The sequence below is a fragment of the Ptychodera flava genome, chromosome 1, assembly GCF_041260155.1.
Source record: "Ptychodera flava strain L36383 chromosome 1, AS_Pfla_20210202, whole genome shotgun sequence".
Classification (NCBI taxonomy): Eukaryota; Metazoa; Hemichordata; class Enteropneusta; family Ptychoderidae; genus Ptychodera; species Ptychodera flava.
The window spans coordinates 31,731,734-31,751,368 of record NC_091928.1 but is presented as its reverse complement, the minus strand read 5'-3'; the positions used below and the strand labels follow the sequence as shown (position 1 = coordinate 31,751,368).

Below are 19,635 nucleotides of genomic sequence, written 5' to 3'. Positions count from 1 at the left end.
TCAGGTTTTGTTGGTGTAGCTGCCTTGATCTACTTCCTCCCTGACAGTTATCCCAGGTTGAGTTGGCTTGGCTGTCTCATTCTCACTTCCCTCCCTGACACTCATATCAGGTTTTGTTGGTGTGGCTGTTTCCATCTCACTTCCCTCCCTGCCAGTCATCTCAGGTTGTGTTGATGTGGCTGTCTCCATCTCACTTCCCTCCCTGCCAGTCATCTCAGGTTGTGTTGATGTGGCTGTCTCCATCTCACTTCCCTCCCTGACACTCATCTCAGGTTGTATGGGGGTAGCTGTCTTCATCTCATTTCCCTCCCTGCCAGTCATCTCAGGTTGTGTTGATGTGGCTGTCTCAATCTCACTTCCCTCCCTGACCGTAATCCCAGGTTGTGTTGGTGTGGCTGTCTCCATCTCACTTCCCTCCCTGACACTCATCTCAGGTTGTGTTGGTGTGGCTGTCTTCATCTCACTTCCCTCCCTGGCACTCATCTCAGGTTGTATGGGGGTAGCTGTCTCCATCTCACTTCCCTCCCTGACACTCATCTCAGGTTGTGTTGATGTGGCTGTCTCCATCTCACTTCCCCCCCTGACAGTAATCCCAGGTTGTGTTGGTGTGGCTGTCTCCATCTCACTTCCCTCCCTGCCAATCATCTCAGGTTGTGTTGGTGTGGCTGTCTCTATCTCACTTCCCTCCCTGGCACTCATCTCAGGTTGTATGGGGGTAGCTGTCTCCATCTCATTTCCCTCCCTGACACTCATCTCAGGTTGTGTTGATGTGGCTGTCTGTATCTCACTTCCCCCCCTGACCGTTATCCCAGGTTGTGTTGATGTGGCTGTCTTCACTCACTTCTCTCCCTGACACTCATCACAGGTTGTGTTTGTGTGGCTTTCTCCATCTCACTTCCCTCCCTGCCAGTCATCTCAGGTTGTGTTGGTGTGGCTGTCTCCATCATACTTCCCTCCCTGACACCATATTAGGTTGTGTTGGTGTGGCTGTCTCTATCTCACTTCCCTCCCTGACAGTCATCTCAGGTTGTGTTGGTGTGGCTGTCTCCATCATACTTCCCTCCCTGACACTCATATTAGGTTGTGTTGATGTGGCTGTCTCTATCTCACTTCCCTCCCTGACAGTCATCTCAGGTTGTGTTGGTGTGGCTGTCTCCATCTCACTTCCCTCCCTGACAGTCATCTCAGGTTGTGTTGATGTGGCTGTCTCCATCTCACTTCCCTCCCTGCCAGTCATCTCAGGTTGTGTTGGTGTGGCTGTCTCCATCTCACTCCCCTCCCTGCCAGTCATCTCAGGTTGTGTTAGTGTGGCTGTCTCCATCTCACTTCCCTCCCTGACACTCATCTCAGGTTTTGTTGGTGTAGCTGCCTTGATCTCACTTCCCTCCTGACAGTTATCCCAGGTTGAGTTGGCTTGGCTGTCTCATTCTCACTTCCCTCCCTGACACTCATATCAGGTTTTGTTGGTGTGGCTGTTTCCATCTCACTTCCCTCCCTGACACTCATCTCAGGTTTTGTTGGTGTGGCTGTTTCCATCTCACTTCCCTCCCTGCCAGTCATCTCAGGTTGTGTTGGTGTGGCCGTCTCCATCTCACTGCCCTCCCTGCCAGTCATCTCAGGTTGTGTTGGTGTGGCTGTCTCCATCTCACTTCCCTCCATACCAGTCATCTCAGGTTGTGTTGGTGTGGCTGTCTCCATCTCACTTCCCTCCCTGACAGTCATCTCAGGTTGTGTTGATGTGGCTGTCTCCATCTCACTTCCATCTCTGACAGCTGTACTTTGTTGCAGTGTTTTGTCTTCCTCATTGTCAGTTATTTTTGTTTTACTCTTAGCATCATCCAGTGTAGTGCCAATGACATCTACAAACAGATTTAAAGAATAGATATGACAGCTAGTCTGTGGTAATCTTTTGTCGAAGTTTTAAAGGTCAAGTAGTGTCTGCAACTTTTGATAAATTTATTTAACGTTTATTGCAAGTTGTTGAAACACCCCTACAATTTACCTTGTCAACACAACTCAAAGCCACTGTTAATCTGAGTCACATTAATAGATATTCATGTGACTCAGATAAACAGTGACTTTGAGTGACCCATTTACCTTACAGGTACATTTAGTGACACTCAGTGCTCTAATTTAATGTTGAATAAATCTTGGTCTGAAAGCATTGACTTTACTCCATGTTCTTTCACATATCTTTACTAAGAATTCACTTTTGCATTATGATTAATTTTCCCTGGTTCAAAATATCATATCTAATCATTAGTTTTATAGTCTTTTTGTCATTAAGTTGGAGAGACTCAAAAGATCTTACCTTTGGTCCTTCCTCATCTTCATGATATGACTTCCAATTTTCATTTCATCCTTTCCTTGTATTTTCAACTCAGGGAAAATCTCTTCCAGACCTGACAGTTTTGCCTCTGGATCACAGATGATCTTTTCCTTCTCTGTCAGTTCAGATGAAAGTTTCTCGTGCATAGACTTGTCAACACGTTTGGTCAATTCCTTTTCAGTTATGTCTATTGTCTGAGTTAATTTTCTAATGTGTTCTACCAAAGTAGCCTTTTCCTGTTTAGCTTCTTCTAGTTGATGATGTAGAACTGACTTTGAAGATCATTCTCACTTATTTGTGCTAACAGCTGCTTAACTATGTACTCTGTGATTTGGATCTGGCTAATTTGACATGGAAGTAAACTTTTACAAAGTAAACTTATAACATTTTCATCTGATGCTGGTAGAGTTAGAACCTTAGTGCCATCTCTTATGAGTTGTACCTCCATTTCTGTAATGATGGAAAATAAGTTGATTATAAACACTACAATAATCAAGGTAGTTGTCAGGAAAAACAAACTGATTGATCTGACTGAAGGCTGCCTTGTGCAATCAGTGATTACATTTATGAAATTTATGGAAGAAGTGATTTCAACACAGTATTCAAAAACAAATTGTTGTGTAATATGTCTTCCAAAAAAGATACCATTATCATTGTTACATAAACCAAGCAACCTCTCTTCTTGATGTTGAGTATGAAATAAAAACCTGTACAAAGCAGGGCTTTCCTGTTAATGCATTTTAAATCAGCAGAATGATATATACATGTACTTTGTGTTTCAATCACTGAGCTGTAATTTTCATGTTAACAGTTTCATAATCACACTTATGGCCACATTTGAAGTAATTAAAATTGCTCTCTACACTCATGAATTAATCCAAATTATAAAATAATATTTCCAGTCAAATCTATATAAAGACAATCATATTACACACATTGTACAGGTATTTGTGACTCAAATTTCTTGTTATTGAAAACTATAAATGCACACAGATCTTTCCCAATAATTCAGATTATAAACCATCAGAAGCAAATAACATACCACTTTTAGTATGCCTGTGTAAATTTTTTGATGATTTCATTTTACTGAAATTAGTCGACAGATTTATTGACACAAATCCAGGAATGCACGTCACCACAAGTTAGTGTTGAGTGAAATTTTACATTTGCCAACAGTACTTGTTGGTAATGCTGTTATTACCTCTTTGGAATAATCACAATAGCTGTAATTGTTACCTTGAGTATCTAAGTCCTGAGTTGCTGCATCAGTCAAGAGATACCTTGTAACACCCAGCAGTGCTAGGACATCCTGTCTACAGGATAGGATATGTTGAACTGTGTCTGTATTTGTTGTCAGTACTTGCAGCATATCACACTGCCTTCCTTTCAGTCTGATACACTTCTCAGCTTTGAACATTGTCTGTACACTAGTCTCAGTGGATGACTTAATTTCCAGTGCTGGGTCAACCTCAAGTAGCAACAACTTTGATGGATCCTTTTCTGCATCAAAAATTATTAATATGAAAATGACTAAGGTTGCAACTAATTTGGCTAGAATGATAAATCATTTTAAATTGACATAGTTGCATTCCTCTTGATTTTGTTATTTTTTTTGAATGTTACAAGTGATTATTATTTTGGCCCTTGATAAAAATATGACTTTTTTGTTATGAATTAAGCTCTGTGCATATAAATTAAGCCATTCTGTGTGTGTAACTGAAATTACATAAATTAGAAATAAATAGTATGCTGGTTATGTCATGTTTGATGAAGAGCTTTTATTGATTGTTTTTCACTGATTCAAAATGCTGAATCATACTATTGTGTCAAAGGTAAAACCTATAAAGTTAGTACCTACCCTGTTTAAGATCATCCTCAGAAATATCTGCGACGTTGTCTTCAACATAACCAGTTTCCTCAGCCTTCTAAAACATAAAGATTATAGCATTATTGTACATTTGCATGCAAAACTTTGTTATGCTTGCTTATTAGTCCCTGCTGACAAAGTTGGGGGACTTATAGTTTCGGTTCCGTCCAGTCCGAACTTCCACACAGATATCTCAGACATGCATACGCCAATTCCTTTCTAACATGGTACAAGGGCATAATATTATGGCATACATATGCACGTCCATTATTTTGGGTGTGACATACATAATTAGTGATAGTTTGCATAATTAGTGATATTTTAGAAAGAGCTCTGTTTCTGGAGTGAGAGTGCCAAAGTTAGTGAAACTTTGTACACATGTTGGTCACACAGAGCTCTTATAGCACACAATGACATTATCAGTATTGTGTCAATAACTTGCTAATTTGTATCTTTTAAGAATTTTGATGATTCCAGTAACATGTCAAGAAATACTGACTCAAATTGGATGAAATTTGGTACAGATATTCATATACCAGAGCTGTTACTCTGTGCAAAGATATTAAGCATGATCATGTCAATTGATTGCTAATTTGCATAGTTGATGAATTTTTTGTTAGTAGGGTTATATATCTGTAAATACTGCAACAAATTTGATAAAACTTGGTACAGAATTTAGAACACAGTCCCATAATAGTGTACAAAGACATTGAGAATTATCATGTTAATTAATTACTCATTTGCATATTCAATGAACGTTCCTCGTAAGTGTGCTGTGTCCTGAAATACTGCATCAAATTTGATGAAAAGTTGTACAGATGTTGATCTCTCAGAGCTCTAATAGCATGCGAAGACATTTAACAGTACTACGGTATATCAATTACTTGCTAATTTGCATATTTGATGAATTTTCATAATTAGTTATATCTACCTAGAAATGCTGCTGAAAATTTGATGAACCATGGTACATGGTACAGATGTTGATCTCACAAGTCTTGTAATAGCATGCAAAGATAAATTTAGCAGTATCATCTCAATTTACTGCTCATATTTCATCAATTGCAGTAACATCAACATAACCTGATATGTCAAGAAATGCTTCATAGAATTTGATGAAACTTTGTACAGATGTTTAACTCACATCGGTTTAACAGTGAATAAAGACATGTATCAATGTCATGTTAATTATTTTTTAATTTGCACATTTAAAGAACTTTCCTTATTAGTTTGATATGCTCAGAAATACTGCATCAAATTTTAAGAAATCGTGGTACAAGTGATAATCTGTCAGTGTTATATTAGAAAGCAAAAACGTTTACCAACATCCTGTTGGTTAATTACTAATTGACTTATTTAATGATAGTTTGTAATGAGGGTGGCAGCCAAGATTGGCTTTACGTTTTTACCACCTTGGTATGAACAACCTCATTTTTATCTGTACTAAGTTTGGGCCTCTAAACAGGGAAAGAAAATTTTGTAATTAAAAGTGATTAACATCCTGATTGATCTCACTAAATATGATGAAACTTGCTGCAGATGTTTATCATGTAAAGATTTAACAGTCAGGATGCATTTAGCAGTATTTATTTTTAATTGTGGTAAGTCTCTTCTGTACTGAACATAGAAGCATTTTTTATTCATATTAGGCCTGGTGACTTTTTGCATATCAAAGCCATTACGTAGATATGCCTGGACCAGTTTCTTGCTGATTAGTTGAATTTTACATTTCACAATATACCCATATACAATATATCTATCTAAGTTGGTATAAGTGCAATTCATACTAATGCCACCTTGTTTACAAACCAATCCAATACGGGCATGTTACCCCATTTCTTTTTTTCAGGTGTGTCATATTAACTTCAATTTACAGGTAGTTACTTCCAGTGACAAATTCCAAATCACAAGCGGGGACAATGGCATTTACAATGACCTGTTATTAATCATACTGTAATTCATAAGTTCATATCTTTTGAAAGTCAAAAGATATGTTCCATCATTCATAGACCACAATGGGATTGACCACCAACATAATTGGTAAGTTTTGTTAGTGTTTGAGTGGTTAGGTCAAGTATATTCACTGGCTAATGTTTAATCCCTTGGATTTAGATAAGTACTGCAACTTACTTCTTTTTGCCCAGTAGCAAAATAAACTCACAAAGGAAGTTGAAATGAACTCTCTTGTGTTTTTACATGTGCACAGATTTCTACCAGTAACATTTGGAATTCACCAAGGGTCAATCAAAGCTATCACATTTTGCTGTATGTTTTATTAAACTTTGCTGTCTAGAGTTATTACAGTAAAACAAACTAACAACTTCATTCTAACTCTACCATTGCAGTGTCACATGATAGGCATCATGGTGCCATGTATTGTGAGTTTTAATTGAATTTAGAATTTACTGAATTCAATAACTGTCATTGCAGACTATCTCAACATAATGAAATGAAATAATACTATATTATTTTACTCACATTGGAACTCATCTGCACATCTTCAGCACTGTCTTCTGCCAGGACATCATGGATTTTCATTGGTTGAATTCCACCACCATCTCCTGCAATATTTTAAAACAACTTAAAGTCATATTCAATGATTTGAAAGCAGTGCGAAAACTGAAGTTGTCTTGAGTGATTGCACAATATAACGCAAAGGATAGTTAATGACTCACTGATTATGCATCAGCATATTAGGAGGCACACCACTTCATTCATGGTTGAATAGGTCATTGTTTTAATTAATAAAACTTTTCCGAATTATTCTTCAGCCATTTATTATAAATTTAAATTTGTCAAAAGTGAAAACAAGTGTAATTGAACGATAAAAAAGTGATTCAAAGAAAAGGCAAATAATGATACATATAATACTGAAACAATTATCATACTATCTTTCCCATCAAACCATATGCAATTATTACAAAATTACAAGGCAATCTATTCAGATTATCAAAACTTACGTTTGATGAAGAAAAGTTCAACTTTCTTGAATCTCTCTTGGTTGTATGTTGCCTTCAACTGTAGTTTGATTCCAACTTTTGCAGCAATCTCTCTCATTTCATCTGTTATCAGTAGTGGTTCAAATGCTTTGGCCAGACTTCCACATCTACAAGTCTGTTTTACTCTGTAGAGATTATAAAGAGTTAGTAACCTAAGCAAGATTCCCAAGGACTTTGCTGTCAAGCTTGTTGAATCCACCTCATCACCAAGTTTTTTCTTGCAGACTTTCTTTACCTCTCCACAGTCGTCTTCATCAGCCACTACCTGTTCTACTCTGCGTTTCATTGCTCGTTTACAGTCTGTCCATACAATGTTCAGTTTGGTCACCATTTCATCCATCTTTTCCTTTCTTAGTTGAGCTTGGATGTCTTTCATTTCTTCTTCTAGTTCTTTCAGACATTGGTCATAGATATTGTTGTCCAATTCTATCTGTACATCAAGAGATTCTGTAGAAATGAATGGTGTAAAGAAGACAGCATAAATGGAAAAAGGACAAAAGCCTGTACAATTTTGTTTGATACACTGTCTTTGTATTGGTATCTACAGTGACATGAATTATAACATATAACTTTTGCTTGAAGGTTGTGACTTGTTTCACTACGTCTTTCACATGATGAAAAAATAGTGTATATTAGATAGTGTATATTGACAGCCTCAAACAAGCTTTTGGAATAAAATTTGGAACATATTACAGAAACACATGGTTAAATTACACAAAGGAGTAACCTTTGCCAATATTGAACCAGTATCAAGTAAAATATTGACATCCTAATAATGATAATGGATAATTTTTGTTGCAAATTCGATGATATTTATATCCAATTAGCTTTTGCTGCCATCTTTTTGACTTAGGAAAATTCCAAAAGTTTAAGACTTGAACTGTGAACTATGGACATTTTATCTGTTTCGTTTTCCATAATCTACTCAATTATTTTGTAGTTTCTCAACTTCAATTTAGTTCTTGCTGTTACAGTCACTGATTGATCTCATTGTCTTAAGTTGTCTGTTTTACAATCACCAGAAGAGGAAATGTAAATGATTGTGTTTAAACTTTAATTTGAGTATGCACGCTTTATAAGAATCCCACATTACAGTACTTATTCTTTCAAAAGCTGTTGCTTAACCGCAAATTTCATTTCCTAATCTAAGTTCTAAAAAATTTCATTGGAAAACTTTGTAAATGATACAACTAAACATTTTACAATTGACAACAAAAAACACATTGATTTTGAATGTTAACTTTGATTTCAAAATTGATGACTATTTAATTGCCTTTTAAACAATTACAGTCATTATAGAAATTCAAACTAGATGAATACCTTTCTTGTCTTTCTCCACTCCTTGATATTCGCTGTCATCTCCACTTTGTTGCTTGACAGGTGTAGTTAAAAGGGTGGCAAACCTTGCATAACTTGTTGATATGACTTCACTGTTCACTAAGTCTGTTTTCAGGCACTTTGCTTTCTTAAAGGCCACATGTGTGTTTTGAAGATGGTTCACTATTTTCTCGGACAGGTTCTTTTCAGGACTTTTAACAATGGAGTCATCAGTGTGATCTTCAAAGTGTTCCATGATGAAGTGAGCCAGATGAGAATTTTCATCGACAGCTGTTGGTAAACCAGATACCATTGCTTCTAATCCATAAAAGCTGTAATCAACATAGGAAGGCAGGGGCAGACAGAGGTGAGACTGTTGTAGAGATCTGAGCAGAGATTGTGCTGAATTGCCTGGATGAAGTGTTGGTTGATATAAGGACACTTCATCTTGTCGAATATGAACTTTTCCATTGTATTGTCTGCTTGTTCGGAGACACCCTGTAGCTTCCACTTAGGAGAGTTTGTGTGCAGTGCCTTCCATTGATTAGCTGCAGCACCAATAGAAGCTGCCATGACATCACATCTTTCTATGGCTTCTTGTGTATCAATCTGACCACATGTCAGTATGTAGTGTTGTTGAATTCTCCCTTTTGTGGATCCTTTCCCAACTGACAGCTGACAGGTCTTGGGAGAATTTCTTCATGTGGAATCTCTGACAAGTATTTACCATTGACCTCAGCCCTGTATGCATTCTGAAAATACTGGTGGATTTTGGGTCCGATGGAAAATATCAGGTCTGCTTTACTTGCCATGTGCAGCATCTTTTCTTCAAATTCATGTATACCGTACTCTTCAGCTTGTAAGCAGTCAGATTCTGGAGAAGCATGGTTGATGAGAACTAACTTTGCACTTGGAAACAGTTTTGCTCTGATATCAGCAGCAGCATATCCTGTCTTTGGAGCATAACCGAATACGTACTGGACATTTTCCAATTCTCTCAGGTCTGGATAGTATGTCTTATGATGTGCCAACCTCATCAAAGCAGGAAGTTCATCTTTGGGATCAGCTAGTTCTTCTATTTGTGCTGGAATTAAGGTAACACCATGACTCTCTGCATCTTTCTTCTGGTCACCACTGATTTTGACATCAAGTACCATCGAGTAGGCTGTCAGGGCTTCTCCACTTGCCTTTCTTTCACAGAAATCTTGGATGAGGGATCTGTGGAATGCTGTGAGACCTAGCTCATCTTTATCCCAGGAATTTGCAACAAACAGTGCAGCAGGTTTAGAAGGCACCAGGTGCAGTTTGGCTTTAGGGAAGAGACTTTCATGTATCGCGGATGCAGCATTATTTGTCTTAGTTGACAGTGCCACCACATGCCCAATATCTTTCAGTTCTCCTAGCTTTGGATAGTATTTATCATAGTTGAGAAGCCAGTGTACTCCAAGTGGATCTACAGCAGGATCAGACCACTTGGGTCTTTTTGCAGGGATCAAAGTTACACCATAGTGTTTTGCATCTTCCTCTTGTAATTCACTCAGTTCAACATCAAGGATAGTGCAGTGAATTGCAGACAACTCAGTAGCCTTCTTCTTCAGTCTCTTTTCACAGAAGTCACTGATCAGCTGCCAGGTTGTTGAACCCTGTGGATTTTTGTTCCATGATGGCAATACAAGCAGTGCATCCATGTTGGCCTTTGTTTGTTGCATAATATTTCAATTGACCATATACAGCATATATACAGCTAATCAATGTCAAAGTATCTAGGTTCACAGGATTTTTTTTTTCACTGATTAAAGTTGTTCTTGAATATGAAAGACTTTAAAATACTTGTTTGTACAAAAGGACCTGTATCAAAAGAGAAAACAAGGCAGTATGAATTTTGAGGAATGATGTTAAGTTGCTTTCAGGATTTTTCTTCTTCTAAGTTGAAACTGGTTCAAAGCTTGACTATACACAATACATGGGTGTTTATATACCAGTATATACACAAACTAAAAGCCAGCAAGGCTGATGTATGTGCTCATGATATATCGAGTTTGAGAATCCAAATGGGGCAGTTTTTGTTGTGTAGACACACTGAATGTTACTAATAAAACAAGCTCACTCTCTGTTGTTGTTTGAAACCGAATTAACCTTTCTCCACATAATGATTTTCATGAATGTCAAATCTTTGATTACAGGATAAAAGCAGCTGCCACTATTCTGATTTTTAAACCCAGATATGTTTTATGGTAGCTTGCCCTCAACATACCGGTATGCATAGAGTGTCTACCATTAACCTAAACAAACAAAAAACAAAATATTGGAGGGGCCCACAAATTACCAAGTAAGGCAATATACATGGGTCACTATACTGCTGGATAATTTGATGATAAGGTGTCCAATGTCCAGCACCTTGCCTGTAACCTTCTTCTCCTTTTGTATTCAGAATATCCTATCTTTTCATCCAATGTGTAATCATTCCATCAATATCTCTATTGATGTGTGTGAAATCGACACCTGACTCATGTCCTCTACTTTGTAATATAATAATAAATACTTTATTGATCTCAATAAAGAAATTACAATATCTGCTTCAAAGCAATCCGGCAACAAATAATAAAAATACCATTGAGGACACTGTGTGCTCACATTCGGTTTGAATTGGTCCATTCACGAAATATTTAAACAAAAAAAAACATGGATGACCAAAAAAAATAAGGTCTCCAACTTAGGTACTGGAGGTCTTCTTCAGGAACATGCATATCAACTTCTATTGCAATGGGACAAGCAATTCTAAGGACATTTGTCAACAAAAAATTAGCCAGAGAAAGCTTGTTTAAAAGAAAAGGGAGTGGGGAAAAATGTACAGGGGATCTGGTAAAAAATAAATGCTACCTCATCAATTTTCTGGACCCTACCCCCTCTTGAAAATCAAATGTTCCATCCCTTGGTATTGACCATGTTTACATAAGGCCAGATGGCAGGAAATGTATTTATAGTGGTGCAGCATAACAAAATTTTCATAACAATTGTGCATTTTGTGATAAAAGCATGAAATTTGTTACGAATGTAGATTATTATAATATGAATCAATTTGGATACCGAGCCACCACAGGTTGAGCCTCGTTCTGGTGTGGCGGCCATTTTTAAAAATGGCGACCATCAGTCACTATAAAATCCCATAGTTGCTGCTCTACAGATGATTTTGAGGTGAATAGAGGACGTATTTCCATCATAAATGCCTTAAGATTACCATTTGCATATTTATTGTTTTAAAATCAATTTGAATACCGATCCCTCACAGGTAGAGCCTCGTTCTGGTGTGGCGGCCATTTCAAATATGGCGACCATCAATTACTGTAAAATCCCACAGTTGCTGCTCTTAGGGATGAGTCTCTTGTGAATAGTGAATGTATTACCATCATAAATGCATATTAAGATTACTATTTGCATTTTTATTGTTTTATAATTTCATTTTACTGGAAAAACGGTTCTCTTAATACAATTATTGACAATATGGTTGAAACAAGGCAAAAGTGGAAGATTCAAAATTGTCAAATTGAAAGTATTATACGATGGTCAGCTGTCAGCTGTTCTATGTAGTTAGACTATCAGAAGGTATTGTTTAGAGTTTTTTTTATTTTATTCTTATTTTTAATCGTTGGGTGCACCAGTTTTGAGCATTTTGGAGTTGTAGCTGGTGCGTGAGACACTCACCAGGTTTTGCAAATAGGCCTAGATTGGCCCATGGCTGTGGTGGGGAGGGTATGATGCGTCCAAGTGTAATTACAGCCTGTCCCATGTTCTTCCAATGGATGGAGTGTTCTTGAGTAGAAATGACGAATATGTGCAATATTTTGACATTGACTAATATCTTTTCTAATTGTTATAAGTCAGCCATTGACAAGTTTTGCAGGGTGTTAAATCACAAGGCCTGACATGGAAAATTGTGCGGGGAATTTAACCCTATCTCTCACTCTCGTTCATCTACATTCACGCGTAGGCCTACATACAAAAAAGTACAATAACATTTATTGTATAACAACCCTTCTAGTTTTAACGTTGAAAAATAATAACATTTTGGGGGAAATCTCTTATATATTCCCATAATTGTCAATGTTAGAGATTTATCATGTAACTACACTTAGTACATAAGTGCGGCCGTTTAAAATTTGACCACGTGGAGAACACGATCATATTTTTATATTATTTTTCGGCTATATGTACTATATTTTATACATAACTTTTCATAATTCATTTCACATGAAACTTATCTTCTGTAATTTGATATCAATTTCATGATTTAGATATTGGTTTTAGAGTTATTTCAATGTGGATGGTCTATTGCATAAATATATATATATATGATTCATGCCTATAATATTTTGAACATCGTATATTTTGGGACTAATTTCTTGGTCGTACATAACTTGCAAAATGCAAAAACAAGGCACCATACATTAAATTGTATTACTCGACTTTCTTTTGTTTAAACAAACGTGAAAGGTAGGGAAAGTAAAGCTAAAACACAATCCTGCACTTTTGTCCGTCACGTCCGGGCTTGGCACTCCCCGGATCTCTGCTTGCTTTTGCATAGCTAGTCAGCTTGCGAGTATTTTATTCCTTTCCATGGTGTTTACATAGGCTGAGACAAGAAGTTTAAACGACAATCCTAAATATTTGCCAATCATTTTCTTGTTATCCACTTGACACGTATACACCCAAGACCTAAGCAAGGTAGTGTGGCTGGCCAATTATTGATCAAATGGGAACCTTCCTATACAAACAGTGACACTGTAGTCCAGATTAAAACATAAATCTCAGAGAATTTACGCAGTTTGTATTCACAATAAATCATTTGCACATTCAGTGACATACAATTACAGAAAAGCTATTACCAAATTTGAACGTTTTGAACATGTCAGCCCAGCTAAATCTGAACTACTTTAAAAAAGTATACTGAGTGTAGAAGCAATAATGAGATCGATCAAGTATCAGATACATGCTTTTAAACTATTGAACATCCTTTGATTTAATTCGTAAAGATTAGAAACGATAATTAGATCGGTTCAATATCGGATATATCCTGAAAATATTTTACTGAAGAATGCCAGCTAAACTTGAGCCAATTTATAAAGTTTAGAAACGATAATTAAATCGACCAAATATCGGATATATCCAGGAATAAAGTACCTAATAATGGCTAGCTAAATTTCTGCTTATTTATGAAGTTTAGAAATTATCATTAGAGCAGCTAAATATTGGACATATCCTTATTTTGTTATTGAAGAAAGCCAAGCTATATGACATATCTTTAGACACTTATTCTAATTTATGAAGTTTGGAAACGATAATTAGAGCAGCTAAATATCAGGTATATCTATTCCATAATATTTTGTTAATGAAGAAAGTCCAGCTTTCTGATATATCTATACAATTTTTTCTTCAGGAACGCCCAGGTAATTTTGATGTAATGTATAATGTTTAGAAACGATTATTGGATCAGCTAAACTGTTGAATTAGCTGTGCTCATTGATACAGTTTATAAAACAAACTTGAAACAAAATAATTTAATATACGATGCTGATAATATTTTGAGATCATCCGTGACTATGATTTTGGCTGACTTCTTTCATAAAGACGTGTTTGATAAAAATTTATATGTTTCAGGAAATTTGCCGTATCTGTGTACCCCTAGAAATATGATCCCAGTGGCGACTAAATTATATTAAGTTCACTTCATATTTTGACATACGTCTGTTACAAACAAAACGGATTTCATATAAGCATTATATTGCCTTCTGTATTGTGTGGAGCAAAAGCAAATGGTAAAACGTAAGCCGTAATTTGAAATGTAATCTTTTGGGGTATTAGGTAAGTCTTGGTCCTATTTCATAAAAAATGTAAATGATATTTGTATACTACAAAAGTTCACCTTAAAAAAAATAAATCGCTTTACTAATGATACCCCACAACCAGGTAATGTATAAGTTAAGCTCGGCATATGACTTAAACAAAGACATGGTTAATAAAAATGTTCGTGGGTCTCAAAATCATGATTTTGCGGTACCCTTCAACACATGACTGTGACAGCTGTTGCGTCCCAATATTTTTTCAGTTAAAAGTCTATTTCATATTTGTGACACGGCCTTCTAGCAAATAAAACAGATTTCACACAAGGCATTGCCCAAAAGTCTATTTCGTATTTGTGACAGGTCCTTAAAGCAAATAAAACAGACTTCATACAAGGCATTACCCTTTATTATATGTCTAGGTTAAAAAATGGTAGAATTTGACGTTTAAAAAACAAGATGCGATTCGCAATACTTTGACTTTACAGTTCCCTTTTCCAAATTTTTTTTCTGTTAAAAGTCTCTTTCATATTTTCATATGTCTCCGTAGCAAATAAAACAGATTGCACACAGAGAATTGCCCTTTTAATATGTTTAGGTAAAAATTGGTAGAATTTGAGATAAGCAGTGACAGTAATTTGCAATATAAAGTTTGGGGTATGGGGTAAGTTTTGTCATATTTTATAAAAGCTATGGAAGATATTGCATATTAAAATATGTCATCTAAAAGAAGAATAAAATCCCTTTTCAATTTTAGCCCACAAGCTAGGTTATGTAAAAAATAAGCTCAGCAGATGACTTACAAGAAGACAGATATAACGAAAATGCATGCGAGTTGACAATACTGTAATTTTGCGGTACCCTTTAAAGTATGACCGGTAGACCTATAGCATCCCAATATTTTTCCGATCAAAAGTCTATTCACATTTTGACATGTCCCTGTAGCGAATTAACAGATGTCATACAAAGCATTGCCTTTTTTGTTATGCCAAGGTAAAAAAGTGGTAAAATTTCAGATTTTGGGGTATTGGGTAAGTTTTGGTCCCATTTCATAAGAAATCTATCGAGGATATTGCATACTACATATGTCATTTTAAGGAGGAATAAATTTTCATTCTAATGATATCCGACAAGTCAGGTTATGTTTAAAAAAACTTAGCAGATGACTTACAAGTACTACAAGAAAAATGCACGTGGGGAGCAAAATGTTTATTTTGGGCAACCGTTCAAAAGTCGACCATAACAGCTATTGCATTCCTATATTTTCCTGTCAAGAAGGCTTCTAAAAAGATAGGTTTGTTATCCTAGGGGTGCAAGTAGACCCCTCTAGCCTACGGACTAACATATCTTGACTGTTTACATAGCGTCATCCTTTTATAGGATATAATACCGTGCATTTTATGCATAAGAATTGTGTTTTTTGTCTGTATTTACCCGTTTAACAAGTCAGGTGGTGAAGAAAATTAAAATGAATTTTCAAATAACTCTTTTCACAGTTTCTTATTGAAAATATCCAACCTAAAGTTACCTCAAAACTTCTGCAGTTGACATTTACTAGGAGAGAAATACCTGTCTGGCAACTATTTTGGAAAAAAATGGTTGCCATGGCAACGCTTTGGCAGATTTTCAGTGGCTCGGTATCTGAATTTATTCAGCACATATTAAGACACATTTGAGGCTAGTTTGGTACTTTTATCACAAAATGCACAATGGGTTTGCCATGCCGCACCACTATTACAACCGTGGGGATTTTTAGCTCATATTTGGTATGTATAAAATACCAAAAGAGCTTATATGGTGAGTCGGTGGCGTCTTTTTGTCTGTATGTATGTATGTGCGTATGTATGTGTGGATGTATGTCCGTCACACGGAAAGGCTCCCATACCGCCAAAGCTACCATCTCAGTATTTGGTGTACAGGTTGATGCAGGGGTTGAGATGTGACGTTGTTCAAATGAACACGTCAGTGTCAAAAATGTGCAAATGAGATAAGAAAAAGGGAAATCCTGCAAATGTGCAGGAGTGGTGGCATGCCAGTGACTGAAACAGGCTACTCAACTGACCTTGAGTCATTTTCTGTCATTGTTTATGAACTGTTACATATTAACAGACCTGCTCAAACTAAGAGGGACTAGCTGTTTCTGCTATGCATGTTGCTAAAGTTGCTATGAGTGCTATCATTCGAATGTAAACAGCGCTTAAGTTAGTTACAGATAGTGAAACGCCTTCCACTGTGGGGGTGATTATTACATCTGGAATTATCCTGGATCCAAAGTTCTTATCAGTTCTTGTGTGTCTTACATGAAAAATTTGCAAAAATTGGTCCGCAATGAAAATATTCCCTCAGCTTTGTTTTCTTGATCAAATTTTCCTAAAAATTGATACCAAATATGACAAAATTATGTTCACAGCCGTCGAAACCTCTCACAGCATCTCTGGGTTGGTGTTGGTCATTTAAGGTCACATACTGAGAAAATTACCTAAAATATACAAATTTGGGGGTTTCCTAACACTTTGAGCAGAACATTTACCTAATAACATCCCGGGACTTTTATACAAATTACAAAGCTATCAGACAAGCAATTTTGAGAACAAGTTTTCTTGACCAAAAATGACAAAATTGTCTTAAAATAAAAATTTGTATATTTCAGGACAACTTCCACATATCCAACTATTGTCATCCCCGGACATCTTTATACCAAATGTAAAAGCTTCTGTGCAGGGGCTTTAAAAGAAAATATTTTTAAAGATTTTTGGACCAAATATGACAAAAATTGCCCCCAAACAGTTATTTTTTCCAATTTTTGTCATAATTTCAACAAATTAGAAGGGTAACACCCTTGCAAGCATCAACCCAGATTTGAGAGCAATGGTACTGGCAGTTTCAGAGAAGAATAATTTTGCAGTTCTTGCAGTTCACTTGGGGTGACCTCACTTAAGTTTGTTCAAATCGCGGTGAAATTTGCATATTTGTATTTTTGGGGCATTTTTAGTCCTTTGGGCCAAAGGCCCAAAGTACTAATGTGATGACGCGGCCTCTGTTGTTGCATACAGTGGGCCGTATGCTGTGGACGCAGGTATCTCAGAAACGCTTCAGTAACTTTTTCTGAAATTTGGTCTGGTGGTCACTTGGGCATGTATCTCAAACGGTCTTTTTTCTTTTTTTGATTGAATCATTTTAAAGTCACTTTTTTAGCTTTTTTCTGATAACCACTATTTTCAATTTTTCCTCAAAACCACTGATTTGATTATTGTGATATTTGGCATGGGTGTTCGTATAGTTGAAATGCCGTCAGAAATGTTCAAAATTTGGTGATACATGCCTTGTATTATTTTAAACAATATTTTTATCCATTTTATTTTATATTACTTGATTTTGACTCGCTTTCGTTAAAGCTACCGTCTGCGCATGCGCACAACTCTAGGACAAAATCTGAGTTGAAGAATCGAATCGGACGCCATCTTGTTTCTCGGTGTGGGCACATTTTTTACGTTTTTGAACGTTTCACTGTGCATTTCAATATATTCTATAGTTATGACGTTGACAGTGATGCACTTTTACGGCTGTCGTGTATTTTTTGGTACGAAAGGCGCCTTTGATCGACTGAAGAATGATGGTACCGGCAGGCATATCAGTTCTACTGAGGAAGTAATCCACTGGCCCGCATAGGTCAGGGACTCACTTAGGGGAGAACCACTTGATTTGGGGGGGGTATGGAGGATTTTGAGAAAAAAATTGTCACCAGGTGAAATAAAAGAAAAAAATAAGCCTGTAATGGCTTGAGAAAAAAAATTCTCATAACAGACAGAAATAAATAAAAAAGGAATTGTCATAATGCAGTTGAAATGAGCAAAATTTTGGAAATTCATTCTCATGTGTTCTTTGCTGGCATGCTGCCATAGGCAGCGCAAATGTTTTTACCACAAGCAATTCTCATGTGTTTTTTTTTCCCCAGCACTTATGATATAAGCATTCACTACTTTACACCTCAGTGCACTCGATGTTTTCCTTCCCTTTTCTGACCCAAGAAATCATATTTCTGGATTTCTGTTGCAATATCTCAATGGTACAGGCAATATCTAGATGGGACTATTTGACTTCTGTACATTGTGAAAATTGAAAACACAAGACAGGAGTCAATAAACTAGTGTAAAAACCAATATATTATTCTCTCAACATAAATATGTTAGAAAGATTACAAGTTGTCAAAGAAAAATTGAGGAACAACAAATATAATGAAATACAATGTGTGAGCCTTGTTTCTCTGACCACAAAAGATAACATCTCCCCTGAGAACTTAAAAGGAATTGACTGTTATAAAGAAAAGCAGGTATAGTACTGATCACTGTTGATTTGCCAAAAAAGTGTTCTATAATTGAAAGTTGTATATATACTAGACTTTCCATTTTGTTTTCATTTGTTGGAATGTAAAATGAATATATAAAAACCATCCTGTGATATGTGAAACACTGGCTTAAATTTGAAAAATTGCACTGCTACTCCATTTGATAAAAAAATTGATGCAGGTGTGACAGTTGAAATTAAAAAATGCTGTCTCTCTGACAAAAAAAGTTCCCATACCCACTTCCTGCATACCCCCCCCCCCGAAATCAAATGGGTCTCTCCTTAATATGCGCATGCGCATATAACAAGTTAGCGTTGTTTTGCAAGGACCAGCTCCTGGGAAGTTAGTAATAGCTGGGTGAGAGCGAGAGAATTCGCTCTGTCCTTCTACCTCCATGTCATAACAAACTAGCGTCGTTTTATGTTGATGTACTGTCCTTTCGACACAGCGATAACTTTAAGTTTTCTGTTGCTTATTTTGGGTAATTTCGACAGTTGTGCATTGATTTTGACATCATTGTTGAAGACAGTGTGTGCTTTAGACTGTCGACAGTCCTCGTGCCTTCTTTTGACCGGATCCGGAGTCACTTGCGGTAGTAATCCAACGTAGGCGATCGAGCGCCGAAGCATCATTGTTGAAGACAGTGTGTGCTTTAGACTGTCGACAGTCCTCGTGCCTTCTTTTGACCGGATCCGGAGTCACTTGCGGTAGTAATCCAACGTAGGCGATCGAGCGCCGAAGGCGCAAGGTCGAGTGCCGAAGGCACGAGCTTGTATAAATACGGTACCGAAAGCTACGCGAGACCAAGCAGTACAAGCGACTGGCGAGAGTCTATGTCTGCTTTTGTTGACCGATTTACGCGCACTTCAGAATCACGGCATAATCCGACATGGTAATTTGGCATGATCATCAGATCATACATGATCCGAGATTGCACTTTAGCA

General features: G+C 36.8%; 3 protein-coding genes across 3 annotated transcripts in view; all 3 read right to left on the bottom strand.

Moving 5' to 3' along the window:
• Window positions 1-753, bottom strand: LOC139144037 (uncharacterized). Its single transcript, XM_070714689.1, has one exon. It carries the CDS (start codon window positions 751-753, stop codon window positions 1-3), a length of 753 nt encoding a protein of 250 aa, XP_070570790.1.
• A 1,668-nt stretch (window positions 754-2,421) lies between these two features.
• LOC139135286 (uncharacterized) overlaps window positions 2,422-19,635 on the bottom strand; it is an 82,896-nt gene continuing 65,682 nt past the window's right edge. Inside the window, exon 5 of the mRNA XM_070702609.1 lies at window positions 2,422-2,779. Within this exon, the coding sequence (XP_070558710.1) occupies window positions 2,580-2,779 (200 nt within the window). The 3' untranslated portion in view covers window positions 2,422-2,579. The remainder of the gene's footprint in view (window positions 2,780-19,635) is intronic.
• On the bottom strand, window positions 3,112-8,822 carry LOC139146970 (uncharacterized). The gene is made up of 6 exons (XM_070717858.1): window positions 8,513-8,822; window positions 7,154-7,639; window positions 6,672-6,754; window positions 4,188-4,254; window positions 3,566-3,829; window positions 3,112-3,119 (listed from the first exon to the last, which is right to left on the bottom strand). Exons 1-6 carry the CDS (start codon window positions 8,820-8,822, stop codon window positions 3,112-3,114), a joined length of 1,218 nt encoding a protein of 405 aa, XP_070573959.1.